Source organism: Pleurodeles waltl, chromosome 11, assembly GCF_031143425.1.
Source record: "Pleurodeles waltl isolate 20211129_DDA chromosome 11, aPleWal1.hap1.20221129, whole genome shotgun sequence".
Classification (NCBI taxonomy): domain Eukaryota; kingdom Metazoa; phylum Chordata; class Amphibia; order Caudata; family Salamandridae; genus Pleurodeles; species Pleurodeles waltl.
In genome coordinates, this window is record NC_090450.1 from 943,654,097 (window position 1) to 943,678,479 (window position 24,383).

Here is a 24,383-nt window from a genome sequence, read left to right on the forward strand (position 1 = left end):
CATGTCCGAAATCAGGAGGTAGCATTTTCCTTAACACAGACCTGCTGGAACTGTAATGCGGTGGGCCTTGCCACCCGGGGGCGGAGGGCTGTTACACATCTACTCCAAGATGAACTGGTCCAGACATAGCTCGTCTTCTGATGCCCTCAGGTTCCACCCCGCTCTGTGCTGTGTGCGCCACTCACTCGCTTGGCTTTATGTGCACAATGCATGGAGCGATGCCCATTATCGGCCTCGTTCTGAGATGTCGGCTGCGTTCCATCCCTGCATTACGAAAGCTCGTGTTTCCAGTGTTCTCTTTTATTCCTCTCCTGGTTGCCTTGGTAACAACCAGAGGAGGCTGGCGGAGCGGCGCACCGCAGGCAGAGCTATTCACACTTCTTATGGAAGGTGGAGGCGCTGCACTCGGCCTCATTCTGTTCCTTGAGATGCCCTTCCTAGTCAATGTCTATTCACCCACCCATCCTCTGTCACTGCCCTGTGAGGACACCTGATCCTCTCGCTCCCAGTTCAACAATGCCCATCGCTGTGGTCCTGCCTCCTGCTGACACATCTGGCTACGTATACACCTCTCCTCTGTTCATGCCTCATCCTTGCCTGTGCAGCGCTTTTGTCAGAGGAAGCTCTCCTCTGTTACTGACCCTCGTCCTTCCTTAAACTTCCTTTTCACTATTCAGTGGCCTCAAACGCTTGTCACTGCCCCATTCCCCCAAACACTTATACCCTTTAACTGCCGCGTGCGCAGAGCACCTCTCCTGCCCCGCAGTGGCCCTTAAACGCCTCTTACTTGTCTTTCACTGCCCCGTGGTCTCCCACGCCTCCCACGCACCCCCTCACATTCTCTCGCAATAACCTTCCCAGTATTGTTTCATCGCCGTGATCACTGCTCCGCGCCCTCCCCGCTGACGCACTGTGTAACTTTAGGCAACTCACATGCGTCTCTCATCCTCAAAATGGGAGCAGTCAAGCTGTGTTTTTTACGAATGAAAATAGATACACAGACATACCGTTTTCAACAACTCCTGAAAACCAAACATCTAAACCTGATGACTATTTTTCTTCTTTAAACTTTATGGCAGAACGAGTCCTTTCCTCGGTCGAGGGCATCCACACCTTGATTTTTTTCTCGTGCAAGCTTAGAGAGTCCCTGAAGGGGCATTTTCTCCAGGCTAGTGACCTTTTTACACGAAGGTGACAGTTCTCTTAGGTGTAAATGGTATCCAAAGAGATATTTTAGGTCTGGCTGGACAGTGCAACAGTCTGCTTACCTGCTGTTACTAATTCTTGAAAATACACATACAATGGGCCTTGGTTCCACACTGAGGAATAATATTGCTGCTTGATGTATTCTTCCGCCTCCTATAGACTGCTTGCGTTGCCGTGCACGAGGGACTACTTTGTTTCAAAAGCACTCTGCATCATCTCACACAGAAAGTAATAGTATTTTAGTTTTGTTCTTGTCACTGCTGCAGGCCTTTTACATGTTTTAGTCAGTATTGAAAGTGCTCTGCAAATGTCTTGGCGTTGCCAGTGCCTATTCCTCATGCCGGTGTAAACTTTACATGAAGTCGTTCATACGTACCACACTCTCCCAGATGAAAGTATGACAACGGCCTTTTCTTAGCCGAATAAAATGAATGCGTTTTGCAGCCCTTTGCCAGGGAAGTGTAGTTTATACTTCCAGTGGCCTCTTCTTGGGGAAAAGATGTTAATACCTTTTTTCGGACTTCTCCCGCTGAGTGTAGTTTTTACACGTGTCAGCCTTTCTCAGGGCAGTGTAGTTTATACATGTGGCAGCCTTTTCTCAGGGCAGTGTAGTTTATACATGTGGCATCCTTTTTCTCAGGGGAGTGTAGTTTATACATGTAACAGCCTTTTTTGGGTGTAGTTTATACATAAGGCAGCCTTTTCTCAGGGCAGTGTAGTTTATACATGTGGCAGCCTTTTCTCAGGGCAGTGTAGTTTATACATGTGGCATCCTTTTTCTCAGGGGAGTGTAGTTTATACATATAACAGCCTTTTTTGGGTGTAGTTTATACATAAGGCAGCCTTTTCTCAGGGGAGTGTAGTTTATACATGTGGCAGCCTTTTCTCAAAGGGGTGTAGTTTATACATTTGGCAGCCTTTTCTCAGGGGAGTGTAGTTCATGCATGTGTCAGCCTTTTCTCAGGAGAGTGTAGTTTATACATATGGCAGCCTTTTCTTGGGAGAGTGTAGTTTATACATGTGGCAGCTTTTTCCAGTGGAGTGTAGTTTATACATGCGACAGCTTTTTCTCAGGGGAGTGTAGTTTATACATGTGGCAGCTTTTTCCAGGGGAGTGTAGTTTATACATGCGACAGCCTTTTCTCAGGGGAGTGTAGTTTATACACGTGGCAGCTTTTTCCCAGGGGAGTGTAGTTTATACATGCGGCAGCCTTTTCTCAGGGGAGTGTAGTTTATACATGTGGCAGCCTTGTCTCAGGGGAGTGTAGTTTATGCATGTGGCAGCCTTTTCTCAGTGAAGTGTGGTTTATTCATGTTGCAGCCTTTTCTCCGGGAGTGTAGCTTACACATGTGGCAGCCTTCTATCAAGGAAGCGTAGTTTATACATGTAGCAGCCTATTCTCAGGTGAGTATAGTTTATATCTGTCACGCCCTCTCTTGTGAGCATAGTCTGCTCCTGTAGCAGCACTTTCCCAGGGGAGTGTAGTTTATACATGTGGCAGCCTTTTCTGGGTGTAGTTTATACATGTGGCAGCCTTTTCTGGGTGTAGTTTATACATGTGGCAGCCTTTTCTCATGGAAGCGTAGTTCATACATGTGGCAGCCTATTCTCAAGGGAGTGTAGTTTATACATGTGGCAGCCTTTTCTCAAGGAAGCGTAGTTCATACATGTGGCAGCCTTGTCTCAGGGGAGTGTAGTTCACACATGTGGCAGCCTTGTCTCATGGGAGTGTAGTTTACACATGTGGCAGCCTTTTCTCAGGGCAGTGTGGTTTATACACATGGCAGCCTTTTCTCAAGGAAGCGTAGTTTATACATGTAGCAGCCTATTCTCAGGGGAGTGTAGTTTATACATGTAGCAGCCTTGTCTCAGGGGAGTGGAGTTTACACATGTGCCAGCCTTGTCTCAGGGGAGTGTAGTTTACACATGTGGCAGCCTTTTCTCCGGGGAGTGTAGTTTATACATGTGGCAGCCTTCTATCAAGAAAGCGTAGTTTATACATGTAGCAGCCTATTCTCATGGGAGTGTAGTTTATATCTGTCACGCCCTCTCTTGTGAGCATAGCCTGCTCCTGTAGCAGCACTTTCTCAGGGGAGTGTAGTTTGTGTAGCAGCCTTTTCCAAGCTGAGAGTAGTTTATACTTGTGCTAGCCGGTTCTCAAATAAATAAATAAAGTTTACACCTTTCAAATACTTTTTCCAGATGAGTACAATGTATACTCGTAGTGGCCTTTTCTGGGTAGCGTGTTTCCAAGTGAGTGCAATGTATTCCTGAAGCAGCCTTTTTTTTTTTTGTATTCTTGTCTGAGGATTTGTTTTATAAAAAAAGCACTGGAGGCATTAACTTCTCTCGGTAGAGTGGTGCTTGTGCTTAAAGTAGCCCCTTCCCAAGCAATTGCAACTTTCACTTGTAGCAGCTTTTTCCATGTAGGTGTAGTTTATGCCTCTGTGGCGTTTTTCCAGGAAGGAGTAGTTTATAACTACAGAGGCATTTTACCAGGTGACAGTATTTTCATCTGTGGACACCTACCCTCTGCTAAGTACTTACCTGAACCGTTAATATGTTTTTCAGGCTTTGAACCCGAAACCTACTGGGATCGCATGCACCTTCTGCAGGAGGCCATTGCGCACAGGTAAGTGCCAGGGTGGCCAAGGGGTATCCGTACCTCACCATATCCAGGCTGCCTTTCCGGTGATGGTTGAGTGACTGGCTCGTCTGCAGAACAAGTTGTCTGGTGATACTTTTACACAATTCATGGTAACAATGCCAAAACTAAATGTGCTTGCTTTCCCTCTAAACCCAATTAAGCACAGAATCAGGTATAGGTATCAGTCGAATCCCTAACTAACCTGTTGTCAAAGGGAGATAGGCATTTATTAGGAGAAAAACACACACAATGCTGATCCCCCATTTTATTCTCCCTAGCAAGGAGAGGCCTGAATGATTCCATTGATGTCTCTCAGCACCAGGAAGCCATAAAGTAGAACACTTGAGAAGCTTTAAAAGATAGTTGTTTGTGTTTGATCTGGTTAAAAATGCACTGCAGAAGCGATGTTATCTGTGGAGTACACCCTGTGAAAGCACCACATCATGCGATTCTTCTTTTTTGATAAAGAGATTTTATTAAATTTTGCATAGAACAAATATAAATACAGTACAACATGAAGCCAACGGGCCTCAAAACAATAATGGTCCAGTCCTCGGTCCCTGCCGCTTTCATTACTAATGTTACTCACCCTCCCCTCTTAAAGGCCCGCTACATCCTCCCATTTCCCCCATATCTTCTTGTGTTTGTGTAAGCAACCTCTGACCTCGTACACAAGTTTCTCTCGCTGCGCACACCAATCCACTCCCCGTCTCCACTTAGTCAGTGCCGGAGCCACCCTGGCCTTCCAGTCTGCCATTATGTCCCTTTTGGCCACCAGACATACCACCCCTAAGAAGGACCGATCTGCTCTTCGTAGCTCTGTATCTCCCATCACCCCGAGAAGTAGGGGCAATGGCGACCTCTTTACCTCCTTCTGTAGGGTCTCAGATATCTCTTGCACCACCCTTTCCCAATAGGCCACTATAATCGGGCATGTCCATACCATGTGGTAGAAATCCGCTGTATGATACCTGCAGCGGGGGCATTCCGCTGTGGGGCGGAGGCCTGCCTTATGTAACATAGCGGGTGTGAGGTATGCGGCGTGAAGGAAATAGGATTGTATTAAACGGAAGCGTGTGGCCATTGTCAGGGAGCGTGGGGCCATCAGTGCTTCTGTCCAGTCCGCCTCCTCCATGGGTCCCACCCAACTCTCCCACCTATGGCGAAGCTCTCTCAGGGGTCCCCCAGTGGCGGTGATTAAGGTGCGGTAAATCTGAGAAACCCTTCCCCTTCCCAGAACTCCCATCAGTGCCTTGGCTTCCATGGGGCTGTGCTCGGGTATGCTGTCTCCTGTCTGTAGGTGGACTAGTAGGGCATGACGTAGTTGGAGATATCGGTGGAATTGTGTTTTATTTAAGGAATATTGTTTCTGGAGGTCTTGAAAAGATTGTATATGTGTCCCTCTCCAAATATCTCCCAGTGTGGAGATCCCTATGGTGTCCCATTTCTGGAAGCCCTCCAGACCTGCTACATGTATCAGCTGCTTCCCCTGCCATAGCGGGGTTTGTTGGGTTAGGCGTCCCCACCACCCCGTCACTTTCTGGGCTGTACGCCATCCCAGAAGTACCATTTTGGTCACATCTGGAGTATCCCGAGGTATCGGGCTCCCGTAGAGCCTGTCAAGGATCTGTGGGTAGCCCATCGTCTGCAATTCTAGTTGATATGCGGGGTCTGTCCATCCACCTCCCATCCAGTCATTAATTACAAGTATGTGCATCGCTAGATAATAGTATTGAATATTCGACATACCCAGTCCACCCTCATAAACATCCCTCTGACAGGTTTTTAGCAACAGTCTTGTACGTGAGCCACTCCATATGAATTGGCGTACTAAAGAGTCCATCTCCCTGAACCATCTCACGGGGAAGGGATGTGGAAAATTCTGCAGGAGGTATAAGATCCTGGGGAGAATCATCATCTTGTACAGCGCTCTTCTGCCAAGTAGATTCAGGGGGAGGGTCCTCCAGCGCAGAAGGTCAGTTTTGATTTTCTTTGAAAGCGGCGTGACATTGAGTTCCCACGCTAGCTCGGGGAGAAGTGAGATATGTATCCCGAGATATTTAAAGCTGTTTCTCCGTATCGGGATATTCCATTGCCAATCTATACATTCGTGCGAGCGATGAAGGGGGATCAGTAAAGATTTGGCAGGGTTCAGGGTCAGCCCTGAGGCTTCCGCGAAAAGTCTTAAGGATCTCTAGAACGCGTGGGCCGCTTTTGGATGGATTGGAGATATACAGGAGCACATCATCTGCGTACAAAGCTACCCTGTCTTCCGAGCCAGAGGGCCAGTGCCAGCCCTCGATCAGTGGGTCGCCTCTCATTAGTATCGCCAGTGGCTCTATCACTAGTGCGAAGAGCAGGGGAGATAACGGGCATCCCTGTCGAGTCCCACGACCAATGGGGATTGGGTCGGAGACTACTCCGTTCACCCTGATTCGAGCCGTCGGATTAGAGTATAGGAGTTTCACCAGTCCCCGGAATTTAGGTCCGAGCCCGTTTTTATATAAGACTTGATTGAGGAAGGACCAGTCTACCGTATCAAAGGCTTTTTCGAAGTCGAGTAAACGCAGTGCCAACTGCGTATGCGATAGCACTTTGCGGTGCGCCAAAGCAAGGTGTAATCGTCTGATGCAGTGCCTTGTGCTACGAGTGGGCATAAAACCACACTGGTCAGGGTGCACCAGCGTGGGCATTACCTCCCTCAGTCTGGAAGCAAGGATCGAAGAGAGTACCTTGACTTCCACATTTAGGAACGAGATAGGCCGGTACGCTGAACATTGTCGCGATGGGGGTTGAGTTTTGGGGATCACCACAATAGTGGCTTGATCAATCTCTGTTGGGAAGCGGCCTTGATTTTCCGCTTCTTCGTACATGCTGAGCAGGTGGGGACCCAGAATATCGCTACAATTACTATAAAATTCCGCTGGAAAGCCGTCGGGACCTGGTGTTTTGCCTGATGCCAGTCCCGATATTGCGCTGCAGACTTGCTCAAGACCGATGGCCTCGTCCAGTCTGTCTCTCACCTCTGGAGTTACCCCGGGAAGGGTAATCTCATTTAGTAGGGGGGACTCTCTCTCAACAGCAGGGCGTGGATGCCTGGCGTATAGACGGGTGTAGTAAGAGGCGAAGCTATGTGCGATTTCCACTGCTGTTTTGACAAGGGTGCCTGAGTCATCTAAGATCTCCGGTATAATACTGTTAGCCATGGGACGGGTGGCGAGCCAATGCAGTAGTTTCCCGTTTTTATCCCCCCATCCATAAATTCGGCTTGCTGAGGCTCTCCACATGTGCTTGGCCGAATCTAGCATTATATGTTTAATATCTTCTCTTACCCTGGTCAGTTTCCTCATGTTCGTGGCCGATGCCAAGTTTATATGTTGGCATTCGAGTCTCCGGGCCTTGTTCTCTAGCTCGGTGATTTGGGAATTATGATCTCGTTCACGGGACCGGAGAATGCTTCTGGCATGTCCTCTAATAGTGGCCTTGCAAGCAGCCCATAGCATTCCTGGGGATCGAACCGAGCCTTCATTTAATTCGAAATATTGGTCGAGGTGCAACCTGATCTCTTGGGTGTATTCTGTATCTTGTAAGTGCCACGCGTTCAAGCGCCACATAGGCCGTCTGGTAGGGTCTGCTCTACCCAGCCGGATCCGTATTGGTGCATGATCGGAGACCTCCCGTGGAAGAATCTCAGCCCCTGCTACTTTTAAGAAATCTAGGGCGGGCATAAACACCAGGTCTATTCTGGATTGCGTCTGGTGGGCTGCCGAGGTATGTGTGTACTGGCGCTCCCTGGGATGCCAGGTGCGCCACACCTCACACAAGCCCAGGCTTTCCGCCCAACTACTTAGGGCTGAGGCCCGCTTGGATCTATGTATGGTAGCTTCCCCAGAAATGTCCAGCCTTGGGTCAAGGACCGCGTTAAAGTCACCTCCCAGCAGGGTAGTTCCCTGGGGTAATCCTGAGGTTACTCGGTGGAGCGAAAGTAAGAAGGAGTCGTGATTTGCTGGGGGCGCATAAGCGCACACCAAGTTTAGCGGTTGTCCGTGAAGAGTCCCCGTGACCACCATGAATCTACCTTGTGAGTCAGATTGCGTGGAAGAGATTACCATGGGCAGAGATCGGTGGAGCAGAATGGCCACTCCTCTAGAGCCTCCGGAAAACCCTGCGTGATATACCCTATCGTATCCTCCTCTCGCAAGCATAGGGCATCTGGACCCAAGAAGATGGGTCTCTTGTAGTAAGACTACTGCGGGGGAATACCTGCGGAGGGTGTTAAATACTACCGATCTTTTGATCTTGTCTAACAGGCCGTTTACATTCCAGGAGAGGACCTGGGTTACTGAGGGCCAAGCGTGAGGTATGACACTGTTGGGCATGTTTGGATGTGCGGGAGCAAGCCCAGGGATGACCGTTTCGGACATGACCATAAAATTTTAAATCTACAAACCAGGCTAACCAACTTGTCGCCTCCTAAACCTAACTTAAACTTCCCCTCCCCCCTAAACTCCCCCCCTCCCCATACTCCCCCCCCGGAAGCATCTGTCGCCCATGTACCCAACCAAAACCAGACAGCCAGTAAAACTGTCATTGGGGTGGAGTGGTGGACCCCTCCTTTCTTTCGGATCAGTTGCAATTAGTAGTCACAAAACAAGCGTTCCACACCATACTCTAGGAAGCCCCCGGAGACATCAATGTTAATCTCGCTAGGGGTCGCCTGAGAGGGTCAGGCGAAGCCCGAATCCCCTTACGTCTCACGCAGGGGTCCCACATCTCCTGTCAGCCGAGTACCGGAGACTGACTCAATCGCCCATCCTCGGCGGGTTGGGACGGTGTTTGGGACACCGGATGAGTCTCAGTGTTAGATTTAGTATGAGGACCAGAGTCCCGGGCTGCTTCGTCCTCTGCAGGAGCGATCGTGTCTTTCTGTCTGCCTCTCCGGGATCTGGTGCGCCGCCTGCTCCTCCGGGGCCCCTCTGATGGTGAGGGCCCGACATATGGGGTTCTTCCAGTGGTCCCGGGGGGACCCTTTCGGGCTCCAATGCCCTCCTCCGTCAGCCAGTCCCAAGCTTCCTCCGGGGAATCAAAAAAGTAAGCTTTCCCAGCCATGAGGACTTTGAGGCGAGCGGGGAAAAGGAGCATGTACGAGAGCTGCATTGCCCTTAGTTTTTGCTTAACCTGTTCGTACGACCTACGGCGGGTCTGGACTTCTCTGGTGTAGTCCGGGAAAATTAGGATTTTGTGGTTTTCCCACTGTGTACCATCTTGCCGCCTCGCTTCCCTGAGGATATTGTCTCTGTCCTTAAAGTTAAGGAATCGCGCGATCATCGGGCGCTTCGGACCGCCCGGAGGTGGGCGAGGCGCGAGCGCCCTGTGGGCTCTTTCAATTGCAAACAAGGGCGAGAGGGATTGGTCAGGCATCCAAGATTTGATCCACGTCTCCAGGAATTCGGCGGCCTTATCCTCCTCTATGCCCTCCGGGAAACCTATGAAGCGTAGGTTGTTGCGCCTGGCCCGGTTTTCCGCATCTTCTGCACGACGGTGAAGCTCGCCGGTTCGGGACTGCAGCTGGGCTACTTTGGCTTTGAGGTCGGACAAATCGGTTTCGGTTTGGGAGACTCGGGTTTCCACTTCCGTAATTCGGGTTACAGCATTTCTAAGGTCCTGTCTGATGAGGCCCACGTCCACTCGCACCTCACCGATTTTCGTTTCCACGGCTATCTGCGATGATTGAATAGCTTGGAGAATGGCACTCACCCCATCAGGGGTTGAACCCCCACCAGCCACTTCTCCCCCTCCTCGTTGGCCCGTCGCAGTCGTGAACTGGTCGATTTTTTGTTGGGAGGGCGGAGGTTGTTTGTTCGTTTTATCCTTCCCCATCGTGGCACTTGAGGCGGGCGTCAGGTGGGCCACCCCTTTCTTAACGCGGTTTCAAGCCTGAGAATTTAGTGCGTTGTTAAGTACCATGGACTGTGGGGGGGTTCGCTGTGTCTGATCACGTAAGGACGGCCGGCGATGACACCGTTGGCCCCTTCTTTTCAGCTCCCTTCCTCGCTCTCTCCACCAGTTGGGGGGGACCCGTCCGAGACCCAGACCCAGGTCTCTCCACCTTAAGGGCTCTGCGCTTCCATTGTAGGCCTCGCGCCGTCGCGATCGCGCTCTCGATCTCTCGGGTCGTTCCGACCAGGGTCTAAAGTCAACCAAGCACGACCCGGAACCCAGGATATCCACTTGCCTCAAGGTGTTGCCTTCCACCGCTCAACTCGCAGTCCAGATGTTGCCACAGTCCAGCTCGCTCGATTCGCTTCCCTGCCCCCCCGGGGCACCCCTCCGCTTTTCAGCCGGGTCCTGGTCCTCAGCACGCCATCAAATTTAAATTCTCCCCAGCAGGGGGATCTCAGGGGCCAGGGCCTCCGCCACGGCCCCAGCCCGGCACCACAAGCCGCCCAGGCGGTCAGGGAGGGCTCCTGGTCCTCCGGGTCACACTCGCGCCTCTCGCGCCGGCGCGGCGCCGCTCACCCCGCGTCCTCCTCTACGACAGGAGGGGGGGGGGCCGCCGGCGCCCCCACGGCAGGGATCCATCCCCGGGGCGTGCCCCAGCCCTCACCGGGCCTCTCGCCTCCAAATTTAAATTCCCCCCAGCAGGAGGATCCCGGGGGCCAGGGCCTCCGCCACGGCCCCAGCCCGGCACCGCAAGCCGCCCAGGCGGTCAGGGAGGGCTCCCGGTCCTCCGGGTCACACTCGCGCTTCGTGCGCCGGTGCGGCGCCGCTCACCCCGCGCCCTCCTCCACGACAGGAGGGGGGGGGCCGCCGGCGCCCCCGCGGCAGGATCCACCCGCGGGGCGCGCCCCAGCTCTCACCAGGCCTCTCGCCGCCCCTCGACCCGCGGCAGACGACTTCGTCGGGGCCCCAAAGCCCACCTCAGATCCGCCGGGCACAACTCGCAGCGGCCGCCATCTTGAGCTCCTCTTCACGGGAGCAGCCGGGTCATCGTATGAGGGTGAGCCGCCGGCTTTTCATCAATTCGTCCGCCAGACTTCTCTACAGGTCCCCGGGACACCGGGGCGCCATGTATAGCGCTTTCCGCTCCCTTGGACCACGGTAATTAAGGGCGGATGACGGAGGGATCCAGAGCACTCTCAAAGTGCGACCGCCATCTTGACGCCCGAAGCCACGCCCATGCGATTCTTCTTGTACACCCTACTTGCACAAATCACTTCCCAGTAAGAGTTGGAGGTTGAACATGGGCTCAGGCAAAGAATTCAGTATGTTACTGATTGTGATGCAGAACTGCAATCTTGGACCTAATTTTGCATTCAGCTTTCATCCCTTGCTCCAAATCTTTGGTTTCTGATGGCTACTTCTACCTGTAGATTCCTCACTTTTTGAATATATCAGAAGTCATAGTGGATTCAGAATATTTACAATAGCTCTCTGAGCCGGTAGAGGGTGCTGGCTCCACCTAGACGTCACTCGAGCCATAACGTCAGTTTCCCAGGACACTTTGTTCTTCGCCATTGATGCGGTCCTTGAGCATCCCTCCTCCAATTCTTTCAACAGTTTGATGTAACGATTTTATTTAAACGATTCATTTAAAAAAAAAAATTGGTGAAGGGCATGGATGTCACCCCCTAAAAGCTCAGGTTTTAAACGGTTCAGGGACTGCGATGGACATATGACACCATCATGAAACCATTCAACATCTGTATTTGGTGTCTAGGGTCAACCGCGACATGAGGTCATGTGAATCAAACAGGTGCATGCACCCTAAGTCTATAAAACAAGGTGGCCAAACTTTTTATGGCCCGGTTGGTCAACGAGTCATGGAGGAAGTTTCACCAGAAGACAAAGTTGTCGTCCCAATGCAAGCATAAGAAGAGGTAATAACATGATTCCGAGCCGTGCTGGACTTCAAAACATGAGTTGCAAGGTACTCCAATATGCCTCAGGACTCCGCATCAGAGCCAGAACTGGTTCTTGTATGCCAAGAGGAGCCTGCGCTTCCTTTGGACTGGACACCAATTTCTGGGCTGTGATTGCCAGTGGTTTCCTCACCCAGGCCTCACCTTCACGGAGTTTCCTGCAATGTGTTATTTCTAAACTTTGATCTCTTTTGCAGGACTATTGAACCCTCTAGAATGTCTTCAGACCCCATGGGCTTTCCCTTTGGAACCACTTGGACAGGCTCTATCCCAGCTCCCTTAGCCCTTTTTCTGCCCCTATCTCCTAGTTCCCTGACGCTGGCAAGAACTTTGGCTTTGGTACCACGGCCGAAGCCATCCTCAATAGTAAATGAAGCAGACTTCCCCCCCCCTCCAATGGCCCCAGCCCAGCCTTCATTGGCACCAGTTCTGATGCCACCAGCGCTGACTATGGTCCTAGCCCCTCTCCCTTTGATGGAGCTCTCTGGCCTTGTGCATATATGCAGAAGAGAAGCGCAGAGGCTAGCAGAAAAAACTAGAGTTCGATGGCATATGTTGCTGCAGATACACATGTTTGGCAAAGTCCGCTGCCTGGTGTTGGGCTTGGAGTATTACAAGTTGTTTTTCTTCGAAGAAGTCTTTTTGGTCACGGGACCGAAGGACTCCTCCCTCCTCGGCTCCATTGCGCATGGGCGTCGACTCCATCTTAGATTGTTTTTTTCCGCTGTCGGGTTCGGACGTATTCCTTTTCGCTCCGTGTTTCGGTTCGGAAAGTTAGTCAGAATCTCGGAAGAAAGCGTCGGTATTGTTCCGTTCGGTATCGGGATAGTTAGGTACATCGACACCGATCATCGGAAGACTTTGGGGTAGTTTCGATCCCCCATCGGGGCCTGGTCGGCCCGACCGCGTGCGACATCGAAGCCGATGGAACGGACCCCGTTTCGTTTCTGCCCAAAATGTCACAGTAAGTATCCTTATACAGATCAGCACTTGGTCTGTAACTTGTGCTTGTCCCCCGAGCACAAGGAGGATACCTGTGAAGCCTGTCGAGCCTTCCGGTCCAGAAAAACACTCCGGGACCGAAGAGCCAGGCGTCAACAAATGGCGTCCACGTCGACAAAACAACGTTTCGACGAGGAAGAGGAAACATTCTCGGTTCCGGAATCAGAATCCGGAGACTCCGACGTCGAACAACAGCAACAAACTGTGAGTAAGACGTCGAAAAGTAAATCCATCGACAAACCGAAAGCCCAGGGGACGCCACTGCCAACAGGCCATGGCTCGACCCATAAAACAGGCGACCCGTCGAAGGCGCCGAAAAAGGGCACGCCCATAGCGAAGACACCCGACTCCGGTCGAGGGACCGCCATGGAGCAACCTCGGAGCCGAGAAAGCGGCTCCGAGAGACAAAAACAAGATACCGGCACCGAAAAACATCGGCACCGAGAATCCATGCCGAAAGGAACAAAAATTCTGTCGGTGCCGAAACCGAAAAAAGATTCTCTCTCGGCGCCGAAAAATACCACACCTTCATCCTACTCAGAGGAACAAGGAATAAGTGGCCAAATGCACAGATTTGGACAAGAGCTCCAAAGTGTAGAATCGGACTACACACAAAAGAGACTGTACATCCAGCAAGACACAGGGAAGATATCAACCCTTCCCCCAATCATGAGGAAAAGAAGGATCGGACTTCCAAAGGATGACGCACAACCACAAGCCAAAGTGGTTAAAAAAGTCACGCCTCCGCCCTCTCCACCACAGGCATCGCCGGCACAAACACCGCCACGAATGCACTCACCAGCGCAAACTACCATAAGTCATGACGATCAGGATCAAGACGCTTGGGACCTGTATGACACCCCAGTGCCGGACAATGATCCCGAGTCATACCCCACAAAGCCGTCACCGCCAGAGGACAGTACCTCATACTCGCAACTGGTGGCTAGGGCAGCAGAATTCCACAATGTCCAACTGCATTCCGATCCTATAGAGGATGATTTTTTATTTAACACCCTCTCGGCTACACACAGCCAATATCAATGTCTCCCAATGCTACCAGGGATGTTACGACACGCAAAACAAATTTTTGAAGAGCCCGTAAAATCAAGAGCCATCACCCCAAGGGTGGATAAAAAATACAAACCACCACCCACAGACCCAGTGTTTATTACTTCGCAGTTACCACCTGACTCCGTGGTAGTAGGGGCAGCTCGCAAGAGAGCAAATTCACATACATCTGGCGACGCCCCACCTCCGGACAAAGAAAGCCGAAAATTTGATGCGGCAGGAAAAAGAGTAGCATCACAGGCAGCCAACCAGTGGCGCATCGCAAATTCACAAGCGCTGCTGGCCAGATATGACCGCGCACACTGGGACAAGATGCAACTTCTCGTAGACCATCTTCCCCAGGAATACCAAAAAAGGGCGCAGCAAATAGTTGAAGAGGGACAAACGATCTCAAACAATCAAATCCGCTCTTCACTAGACGCAGCCGATACTGCAGCAAGAACAGTCAACACTGCTGTCACCATAAGGAGACACGCTTGGCTACGCACTTCAGGCTTCAAACCTGAAATCCAGCAGGCTGTCCTTAATATGCCCTTCAACGAGAAACAACTTTTTGGCTCTGAAGTGGATACAGCCATTGAAAAACTTAAAAAGGACACAGACACGGCCAAGGCCATGGGCGCACTCTACTCCCCGCAGAGCAGAGGCTCTTTCAGAAAAACTCCATTTAGAGGGGGGTTTCGTGGCCAACCCACAGACACCACCAGCCAACAAACAAGAACCACACCATATCAGGGTTCCTTCCAAAGGGGAGGTTTCAGGGGATATCGGGGGGGTCAATTCCCAAGGAGTAGGGGAAGATTCCAGACTCCAAAAACACCTCCACCTAAACAGTGACTTTCAAGTCACGCAACCCCTTCACTCAACACCAGTGGGGGGAAGACTAAGCCAATTCTACCAATCTTGGCAACAGATTACAACAGACAATTGGGTATTAGCAATAATCCAACATGGCTATTGCATAGAATTCCACAACTTCCCACCAAACATCCCCCCCAAAACACGCAAAATGTCACCACAACAGATGTTGGAAATGGGCAGTCTGTCACATGGACCCTGATTTCCTCACGTTTAGAGATGCTAGTGGTATTCTCTATTTGGACGTTTTTCTTCAGAAGTCACATCGTACCATATAATGATACATAAAGTGGCAGAAGTTTTGGAGTCGCAATTATCTCTGGAGGTCAAGGAAAACGTCTTGACTGAGGTCTTACACCCCAGTTCACAAGCATCAGAATCCCTGCTTCCCCTTAACAGTGCCAAACTTTAACCTGTAATGGTGGCTTGGGAGGGACCAACCTCTGCCCCCACTTTTAGCCACATAGTAGCCAGGAGGTACACTCCGGCTCCAGGTGACCCAGCCTTTCTGTCTACCTACCTATCATTAGAGATCCCTCTGGTACAGGCCTCCTGAACTTCCAAACTCTCCTCAGGTGCATTTCAGACCACCCCATTGGATAAAAAGTCTAAGAAAATTGATCAATTCCTGAAGAAGTCAATTTTAACAGGAAGTATGGCCTTGAAATCAATAAATGCCACATTCCTAATGGGCTCCTACTCCCTTTGGGCCATGGCACAGTGACCCCAGCCATCTGGAACATCTATAGCCACACTTCTCAGAGCTGGTGCAGGGCAGACAACCTGTGGCCAGACAAGTAAGCCACTCAGATCTCAGCAGACTCTGTAACGCTCAGATGTCACGCTGTCTCAGAACTTTGGTGCTGTCCACCAATGTTCAAGTACCCTTACGGACCTCCTCTTTGATGGCTCTCAAAGTAGATTCAGCCCTTGAGAGGTTCAAGGACTGCAAGTCCACTGCTAGATACCCAAGTCTCCAGATCCAGCAGTGGGATTATAGGCAGTTATGTAAGTTTTGTGGGTTCATTAGAGGCTTTTCCTTTCAGGGTAGACAATAAAGCCAGCAATATCAGCCCTAGAACCCATTATTTTAACAATATCAGGGCTACAGTGATGGTAGAGGGTAAGTCTTACCTCTCCCTCCTGCCTCCTCCTCTTCTTCCCCAGTCAAAGCAGGGAAGCAGCCCTAGTTGCCTCTTGTCGGAGCACAAAGTGCTGGTAGGAGGATGGATATTCTCCTTCCCCCAAGCCTGGAAGGCCATAACTTCAAACCAAGCAGTCTTGCAGGCCATGGAAAGGGGGTATGCTGTACCCTTCCAAGGTCTCCTCTGCCCATTCTCCCTCTTCTCCCCTCTCTTCAGCTGGCCACCTACATGTTGTTCAGCAGGAGGTAGAGGTATTACTTCTGAAAGCGGCGGAGGGGTTGGTGCTACAACAGGAACAGGGCCAAGGGTGCTACTCCCAGTACTTCCTGGGCCCGAAGAAGAACAGCCATCTTCATCTGATCCTACATCTCAAGGCCTTGAACTGGATTTTGTTTAAAAAAAAAAAAAAAAGCTCAAGATGCTGCCCCTGACTCAGGTTTTGCTAGCGCTGGAAGTGGAAGACTGGATGGTGTCTGGCAGTTTGCAGACCACATATTTTCATATACCGATTCTGCAATAGCAGAGAGAGTACCTACGCTTCACTGTAGAAACAGTACGCTACCAGTCTGAGGTCCTTCAGTTTGGATGGACTTCTGCTCCACGAGTCTTCACAGCATTGATGGCAAATGGTCACCACCCATTTTAGGTGTTCAAGGATCCCAGTGTTTGTACTTGGATGGCTGACTCCTCAAAGTCAATTCTTCAGAAGATGGTATTGCGCCACATGCAGATGACAGCATCTCTGCTGTTCAGACTAGGTTTTTCCATCAACATGCTCAAGTTTCACTAGGAGACCTCTAAGCGCATCATGTTCATAGGGGCAGTACTGCACACTACATTGAGTCAAGCCATTCCCCTTCCTTCAAGGATAAAGGATATTCAGACCATGATTCCCATGTTTCAGAATATGTTGCACACGTTCCTGTCCTGGTTGTCTTACGGCTGCTAGATCTGCTACCTTGCTGCATCCTCCAGGTCAACCACACCTTCTGGCACATGAGGCCCCTCCAGTGGTGCCTCTGCAGGCAGTGATTTCTCTCACAATCCATATTGATCTCGAGGGATGCTGGAGCAGATTTGATATGGTGGTGTGGAGGAGAACGTGGTCAAAGGGATGCCCTTCGAACCTCCACTAACAGTGGCCATGGCGGTAATAGACGCTTCCATTTTAGGCCAGGGAGTGCATCTGGAGGAAGTGGCGATCGGAGGGCTTTGATCTCTAGAGGAGTATATGTTACAGATCAATCTAAAGGAGATGCGAGCAGTATGGCTAGCACACAAGGCCTTCCTGCCATCCCTTCAAGGCCAGTCTGTTCAGATCTTGTCAGACAGCACAACTGTAGTGATACATCAACAAGCCGGGAATCATGGGGTCACACCTTCTCGGTTGAAAAGCAAAATGACTGCTCTTGGGCACAGGAACCCCAGATCTTGTGTTTGCCAATCATCTGGCTGGTGTTCTGAATGTCAGAGTTGACAGACTGAGTCAGCAGCACCTTTCTGACCACAAGTAGCTTCTTCACCCACAGGTGATTCAATGCATATTCACCCTTTGAGTCACTTCTCAGGTAGACCCATTTCCCACTCACAGTAATGCCTAGTTGCCTAATTTCTATGCCCTTGAGTAACCGTTGCAGGAAGCGTTGGGGGATGTGTTTTGATTTGAAGTGGACTTTTCCACTTCACTATCCGTTTTACCCATACCCTTAATTCCTTGAGTGCGGAAGAAAATTCATTTGGTCTGGGCCCAAGTCATCTTTATAGCCCAGAATTGGTTGTGAAGAGTGTGGTATGCGGACCCAGTGCTTAATTTGTGCCAGTGTCTTCCAGTGCTCAGCATGGGCACTTAATTGTCAACAGCGGCGCTTGTGACAGTCTGCCACATGGTGCTGCTGTCTGTGTAATTTAGAGAGGTACATTCAAAATTACTATTACTTGTCGCCCAAGCCATTCTTAAAGCTTTTGGGGCCTTGAATAGTCTGAATTGTCTCACTTGTAGGACTGTGATGGTTAGTAGTTGTCTTGGCAGTGTCATCGGCAGCGCTGTCAGGGGCAATGTGTGCTGCAAGCTGCAGTGGCCTCCTGACGATGGCCCTGGTACTTGGTTACAAATTAAGCACTGTGTGGACCTGGTACAACTTTCCCTGTGCCATTCACTCCGTCACCCTCATAGGGTAGACCTTCTCTTGCAGTCTGAAGAACAGATGCTGCACCCAAACCACCAGAGCTTCCACTTTCCTGTCAGGAAATTGAGTGGGGGCACCTGAATGCTTTATCCGATAGAGACATCTAGCCCCAGGTTCCTCGTCTTTTGAATATTCCCCTGACATCAGACTGGATCGGGAAACTTTTCAGTTTGGACCCCAAGAGAGCGCTGAGCTTCTATATAGATCGTACCAAAGAACACCGGATGGATGATCAGCTCTTTGTGGGGTTCTGGAGTGAAAAAAGGCAAGGTAGTACAGAAGAGAATCATCTTCCGCTGGATCAGGCTATGCATTAAAATCTGTTACGCACTGGCCAAAAAGAAGCCTCTGGAAGATCTATGTGCTCATTTTACCAGGACCACTGTGATAGCATGTGGAATCTCTGTCTAAGACATTTGCCAGGTGGCTACATGGGCGTTCATCCATGTGTTTATGAAGCATTATTTCCTGGACAGTCAGGTTTGCCGGGAGGGGCATTTTGCCTGCCTGGTCTCCTGGACTTTCTGGTTTGAGTCCCACCTCTGAATAGGTATTTCTCTGGTATCTGTTCAGAAGGTTAGGAATGCAACTGCAAGTCTCTATCATAAGAAAAATGTACTTACTTTTGGTAATACTATTTTTGGTAAAGACTCTGTCTAGCTGCAGATTCCTCACCATCCTTCCCATCCTCCCTGTTCTGCTATTGGACTCATATCCATCAATAAGATCTCAAGTCTAGGAATCTGCACTCTAGTCACAACCAATTTTCTTGACAGACAGCCTTGAAAGCAAGTGACGTCACTGTGCTGGAGTAGCACTTACATAGGTTCTGCACATAATTTCCGAAGCAGAACAGCATAATTGCGGCGCCACAAGGTTCCATCTACCGCTGCACACAGGTACTGCTGAAAGGTTTCCGGATCCAGACTGACATCTGGGGAATATTCAAAAGGTGAGAAACCTGCGGCTAGATAGAGCCTCTACTAGAAAGAGTGTTACCAATGGTAAATAACTTGTCCTCCTGTGCCTGCTAAAGTGGTGGGTGTCATCATAAGTGCCTGTACACATTCCCCCAAAATAGTACATTCTGGGAGAGGGAGTAGGTTTGTCAAGTGGTGCTCAGTCTACTCAGTAGATCTTCTCAAGCCTATTTTATCAGATGTGCTATGATTCACCTTCTTGTTAGCTCATCGGGGTTGGGCAGTGGATACGGTGAAGGGCCACTTATCTGCTTTGTCGGCATTGCTGTGTCTCCCAGATCAGCTGTTGTTCAGGTCATCACAGTTCTGAGGTTCTTGAAGAGTTTCGCCAGAGTGTTTCCTCTTCACCCGTCATCAGACAATAATATGGTCCTTAAGATTCTAATGTGTTCTCCTTTTGAATATTTACATATTTGCAGCTGCTCCCTTTTTGCCAACTATCCAGTGGCTCCTATATAAGAGGAACAATTATGAATAGGATTGTGATATTGAAGGTACAGCAATACTTACTACAAATGTAAGACCGAAAAGGCATTTTCTGAAAAATAAATGGGATGAAAGGTAATGTACGTTTATTGTTAATTTATTTGTGACATTGATGTCCTTCTATGGTAGTGAGTTATTGCAATAGCTCCCTACGAATCATATTTTGAGTTCTAAATACCGACCTGGTTGGGCACCGGTCTAGTAAGGCAGAGCTAGCGCAGAGCCATAATTATCTTCGCCCAAAATCTTTGGGTGTTAAAATCATATAGTCCTCCTCTGAATAGCTATGTGGGAAACCCAAGATGAGGTCATTTCCTTTAACTCTGCAGCCTCCTTCCTCTCAGATGCACAGGCCAATTAGAGATTTTCTTTTGTCCCTCATCTCCTCTCTCCACTTCCCGCTTCCATGTAGACCCAGAGGTAAATGTTTGAATTACAGAGAGGCTGCGCGAGGGTCCTTGCTGTCTAGTGTTTTGATGAAGGAGGCAGTCTCCCGCCTCTAAGGAGCTTTCCCTTGCCTGCTGCAGTATCTCTCAAACAGAGGCATGTGTTACATCAAACAGAACAATGGTGACCTGCTTAGTTCTTTTTCCAGCTCCATGGCGCCAGGACTTCATAACGCGCAGCGATGCCTAAGGGCTCCAATGGTCAAATGAGTTAAAATATAATTGGCTTTGTTTCTTGTTTTTGTTCAACATGAGTACATGGCCTTTGGGACTGTTAAAAAGTTACAGCAAGAAAGTGATGTCTAAAAGAATGCTCTTGACTGCTGTATGTGCTTTGTAGAATTGATATTCATGCCTAGTCATGAGCAGCTGTAGTAAAAGAGGAAGGTGATGGTCCAAAAAACCTCCAGAATGCAAGTGGAACCTTCAGAGTGAAGAACGGGTTGCTTTCTGCACTAAAAAGATCAGATCTTCCCCGAGTCCTTTAGAGCTCCAGTACAGGAAAAGCATAAGAGGTTTAGGTTCAGGAATAATTCCCGTCTTCTGGATACTGGTGTACCTCAGAGAAAACAGGGCCAAATGATGGTCTTCTGTAATGGTGGTGAGGGGACCCTGCTTGCCCTTGAGTTGTTTAGGTAATGGCCTTGGGCCAGATTCTTAGACTGATGCACAGAGGGGGAGAGGGGTTGCATGGAATGGGGCACCAGCTCCATGTCTGTAGTTGCCACAGTGGCCCATTTTGATTCTTTCCATTCAAAGAACATTTCCTTTATGACTCCAGTAATACAGCATGTGGCTGACGTCTTTGACCCTCATCTACCATATTTGCTCCTCAACATGGTCCTGTAGCTGCTGAGGATTTTGCATCACCACACACACTTAATGGAAAGCTAACAGAGCCTGTGGCTTTGGAGTAAGGAGTTGTGTTGGAGCTGCGGCACGGGAGGGCCCTACCCTAGACCTGCCTTTTGAGTTAATACTCCTCTGATGCCATTTAGTGGTGCAGCTGATACCATTGCTGGAACCCAAGGAACCATTTTCAGCACCCAATGGACATTTGTTCTAAATGTTACTAGGGGTGACTTCTCTCTCCTCTGTGGTCACTACACTGAAGAATAGAGGAGGGAGGTGATGGTGATGAAATGAATGTGACACTCTGACTTAAAAGGATGCACCTGATATTGGTACCTTGCCAGGTAGTTTGCTGAATGAAATGGTGCATACCTCTCCATCTGATGTCTGCGACTTTTTTATTGCTCCCTCATAGAAGACATCTGCCTGCATGTATTATAAACCAGCTGCAAATCAGATGGTGGACATATAGGGCAACGTTTCTGATATTTTACATTATTGTCCTTTGCATAACAAACTGTTTTTTACGGGGTCTCTAACTCCGTATAAAGGAAAAAACAGTACACTCTGAAGAGTTTTAAAATATGAATACTTGGCCAAATGTGCTGTTTAATCGTAGCTAAAATGTGTTTATAAGGAAAATAGCAAGTTCATAGTCACTGCTGGCAGGGTGAGGGGTCTCCTGCAGGCCAGGGAAAACCTGGAGTTCACGTTGGAATACCACAGCTCTCCATTGTCTTCAGACATTTCACACAAATCATATGGTAGAATTCTTTTTGAAAAGTTGATTTATCCACAGAACACAAAAGCTATTGGGAGCTTGTGAGAAGGTGTGCTATGCTATATGTGATCCCATTCCTTTAGGACCATGATCTGGACCACGCCTACCCACATTTTCAATCATTCAAATGCTCTTAAATAGATTCTGTTGCAGGAGGGGATAGTCTATCACACCCACAGAGGAGTAGCCTAGAAATGCATGCTTGGCTTTTGAGAGAGTGAGATTTATCATGGCCTCCCTTGTGGCCTGCTCAATTCAGCGATGAATGCCAGATCGAATAGCATGAGGCTTCACTATGGATATAGGCAAAAGAGGTTGTGTAGTGTGGACTAGCCAGGCACATGTTGATCCATTTTCAGCTTCACTGTCCGGAGTGTTAAGCTTTTCTTTAGAGCTCACCAAGGAGGGTTTGTAGATGTCAACTATTAAAGGACGTAGGTTTGAGGAAACCTCTCTTTTTCAGATTGTGGAGATATCTGGATCTGGTTACCCCCTCCACCTTGCCTCACTGTTAAGTGAGACTTCAGCCTAATATTGACTCAGTTGATGGCTCTGCCTTTTGAGACCTTACATAATTATGTCAATACTCTTACCCTTGAAACAGTTTTCCTTATGTCATTAATTTCCTTCCAATTGGCTAGCTCTTGTTGCTTAATTCTTCAGAGATATTGAATCTGCAGCAAAGTTGGTGTCCATTAGAATAAAAAGTTAATGTATCATTAGTAAAGCTGGTTCTGACAGATGCTGTAATTCTTTATTGACCATGAGAGTTTGCAGATCTTCTGATACTATACATTTTCAAACCAGTATGTATGTGAAGAGGTGTGGGTGGGACTGCCCCATTTATATGCTTGGTGCAGTTATTTTTTCTTACAGCGTTTGACGCCTGGAGCATAAGTGGTACCACCTGGCACGCTGACAGAGTGTTAACACGTTTTACATATTTCAGAGATAAATAATCTAGAGAAGGAGCACAGTTTGAATCAGAATTATCTTTAATGAAGGCACATCATTTTTTTCTTATTCTGTCATGGCCTCATTCCTCTCCCACCCCCATAACTTACTTCCTCCAAATCAGTCTCCCCTTTTCAGTTCTGTGCCCTGTGAGCTGATTGGCTGCTTAGCCAGGGTTTCTTACAGTAAGGCGCTAACCTTTTGGGGAAGACCACTCCATCAACAAGGCTCTGCCCGCTGTCTCGTCCCCCCATTTCCATCTCTCCTGCTCCCTACCTCAGCATTTTCACACATCCTTAGTGCGGTGTCAAGTGCTAAACAAAAAAAAAAAAATAGCACAACATAACAAGGAAATACATGAAATTGGTAATTTTTGTCAGCAAAATAAGACGGGATACATAGCAATCAATTCATCTGGCTCTGTGTTTATTTTATTTGCCATGTTTATTGACCAGTGCTGGGGGAGCGTTGCACAGCATGAATGTTGATACTACGAATAAGAGTGCTCTGCTCATTCATTGCACTTTCTGGGCAGGTGATGCTAAAATCCTCCATGATGGTGCAAACTATTGTGCATTGTACATCTACACACAAATGGGAGATGGCCTGGGACTCTGGTAGGGAAGAGTTCAGTGTGCAAGAGTGTGCGCTGCACTGTACAGAGGGTACAATACTGGATCTATGTGGTGGCTGTGTTAACAAGGGTGATGATGGTAGGAAAGGGCATCTCAGATGGTTTATACAAACCAAACTCCTGTATCCCAGAGATTTTCCTGAGTGAAAATTTAACTTAGAGGAGCCTTACCCGAGCAAACTACAAGTATATTGCACATACTAGAACAAAGTCAAAAGATGGAAATTTATCAAAGTCAATTGGTATTGCAAAATAAAACCTTGTAAGATTTTTCCAGGATATGTTTATAATTTGCAATGAAAACAGAATGCACCAAAAAATTTGAAGTACTAACCTCGAAGTACTTTGCCTTCACAGTCCGTCTCTTCCACCTCTCCAGTCCTTCCACAGCACATTGAGGCAACCATGTGGCGGCAACAAGTGATTTCTAAATAACCCCTCTGACATCACAAATTGGTTCTGTGTTGTTTTCAGTTCTACATTTCTGCCACTCTCCGTTGTGTGGGGGATGTAGAGCACCCATTAGCGTAATGTGGTTAACTTATTGGGTGCTAGAGGACGGGGGCTTTGCTTTTGTTGTTACCAAGTTATCAATTCTAACCTCCTCCTTTGCAGATTTGGCTTTATCCAGGATAAGTACTCTGCATCTGCATTCAACTTTCCAGCTGAGAACAAACCACAGTATATCCATGTGACGGGTGAGTAGCCAAGGTCCTCGAAGGAGCAATGGGGATTGAGGGGTCTTAGCAAGTAGTATGTAATCTTAACAAGTGGTCTGAATTTGTTCTGAAAATTACACTTATGTAGAGTGTTTGGAAATGCAACGCTGTGTAGCACTATGTACTTAGTAGGGTTATTCTCGAAGAGGTGGATGGTCGAAGTAAATTATTACATTTACAAAGATGGCATCTAAATTAAATACGACCAGTATATAAAGCAAAAACTCAATACATAACGGTCTGCCTGTGTATTTCTGCAGCTTGGGTCATCGAGTCAAAACAGGATCACTTACCACCCAGCTCATCTCCTTCGTAGTACATTTTTTACCTTTTTCCTAGCCTCATCTCTCCCCAACGAATTGATATAGCCTAACATCGTGATCTGGCGCTGACTCAAGCAGCTACTAATATATGCTTGTTTCTGCTCTCCTCCATGTTCCCACTATCTGTGCGTTACCAAAGAGCTTACCGAAGGCAACAGGTTGCTTTCAGCAGT

General features: G+C 48.8%; 1 protein-coding gene across 9 annotated transcripts in view; it reads left to right on the forward strand.

The window, feature by feature from the left end:
• DEPDC5 (DEP domain containing 5, GATOR1 subcomplex subunit) overlaps positions 1–24,383 on the forward strand; it is a 401,482-nt gene that overhangs the window by 351,659 nt on the left and 25,440 nt on the right. For all 9 annotated transcript variants that reach the window (XM_069215090.1, XM_069215095.1, XM_069215097.1 and 6 more), the window contains 2 exons: positions 3,779–3,839; positions 23,784–23,866. In XM_069215090.1, the coding sequence (XP_069071191.1) occupies positions 3,779–3,839; positions 23,784–23,866 (144 nt within the window). The remainder of the gene's footprint in view (positions 1–3,778; positions 3,840–23,783; positions 23,867–24,383) is intronic.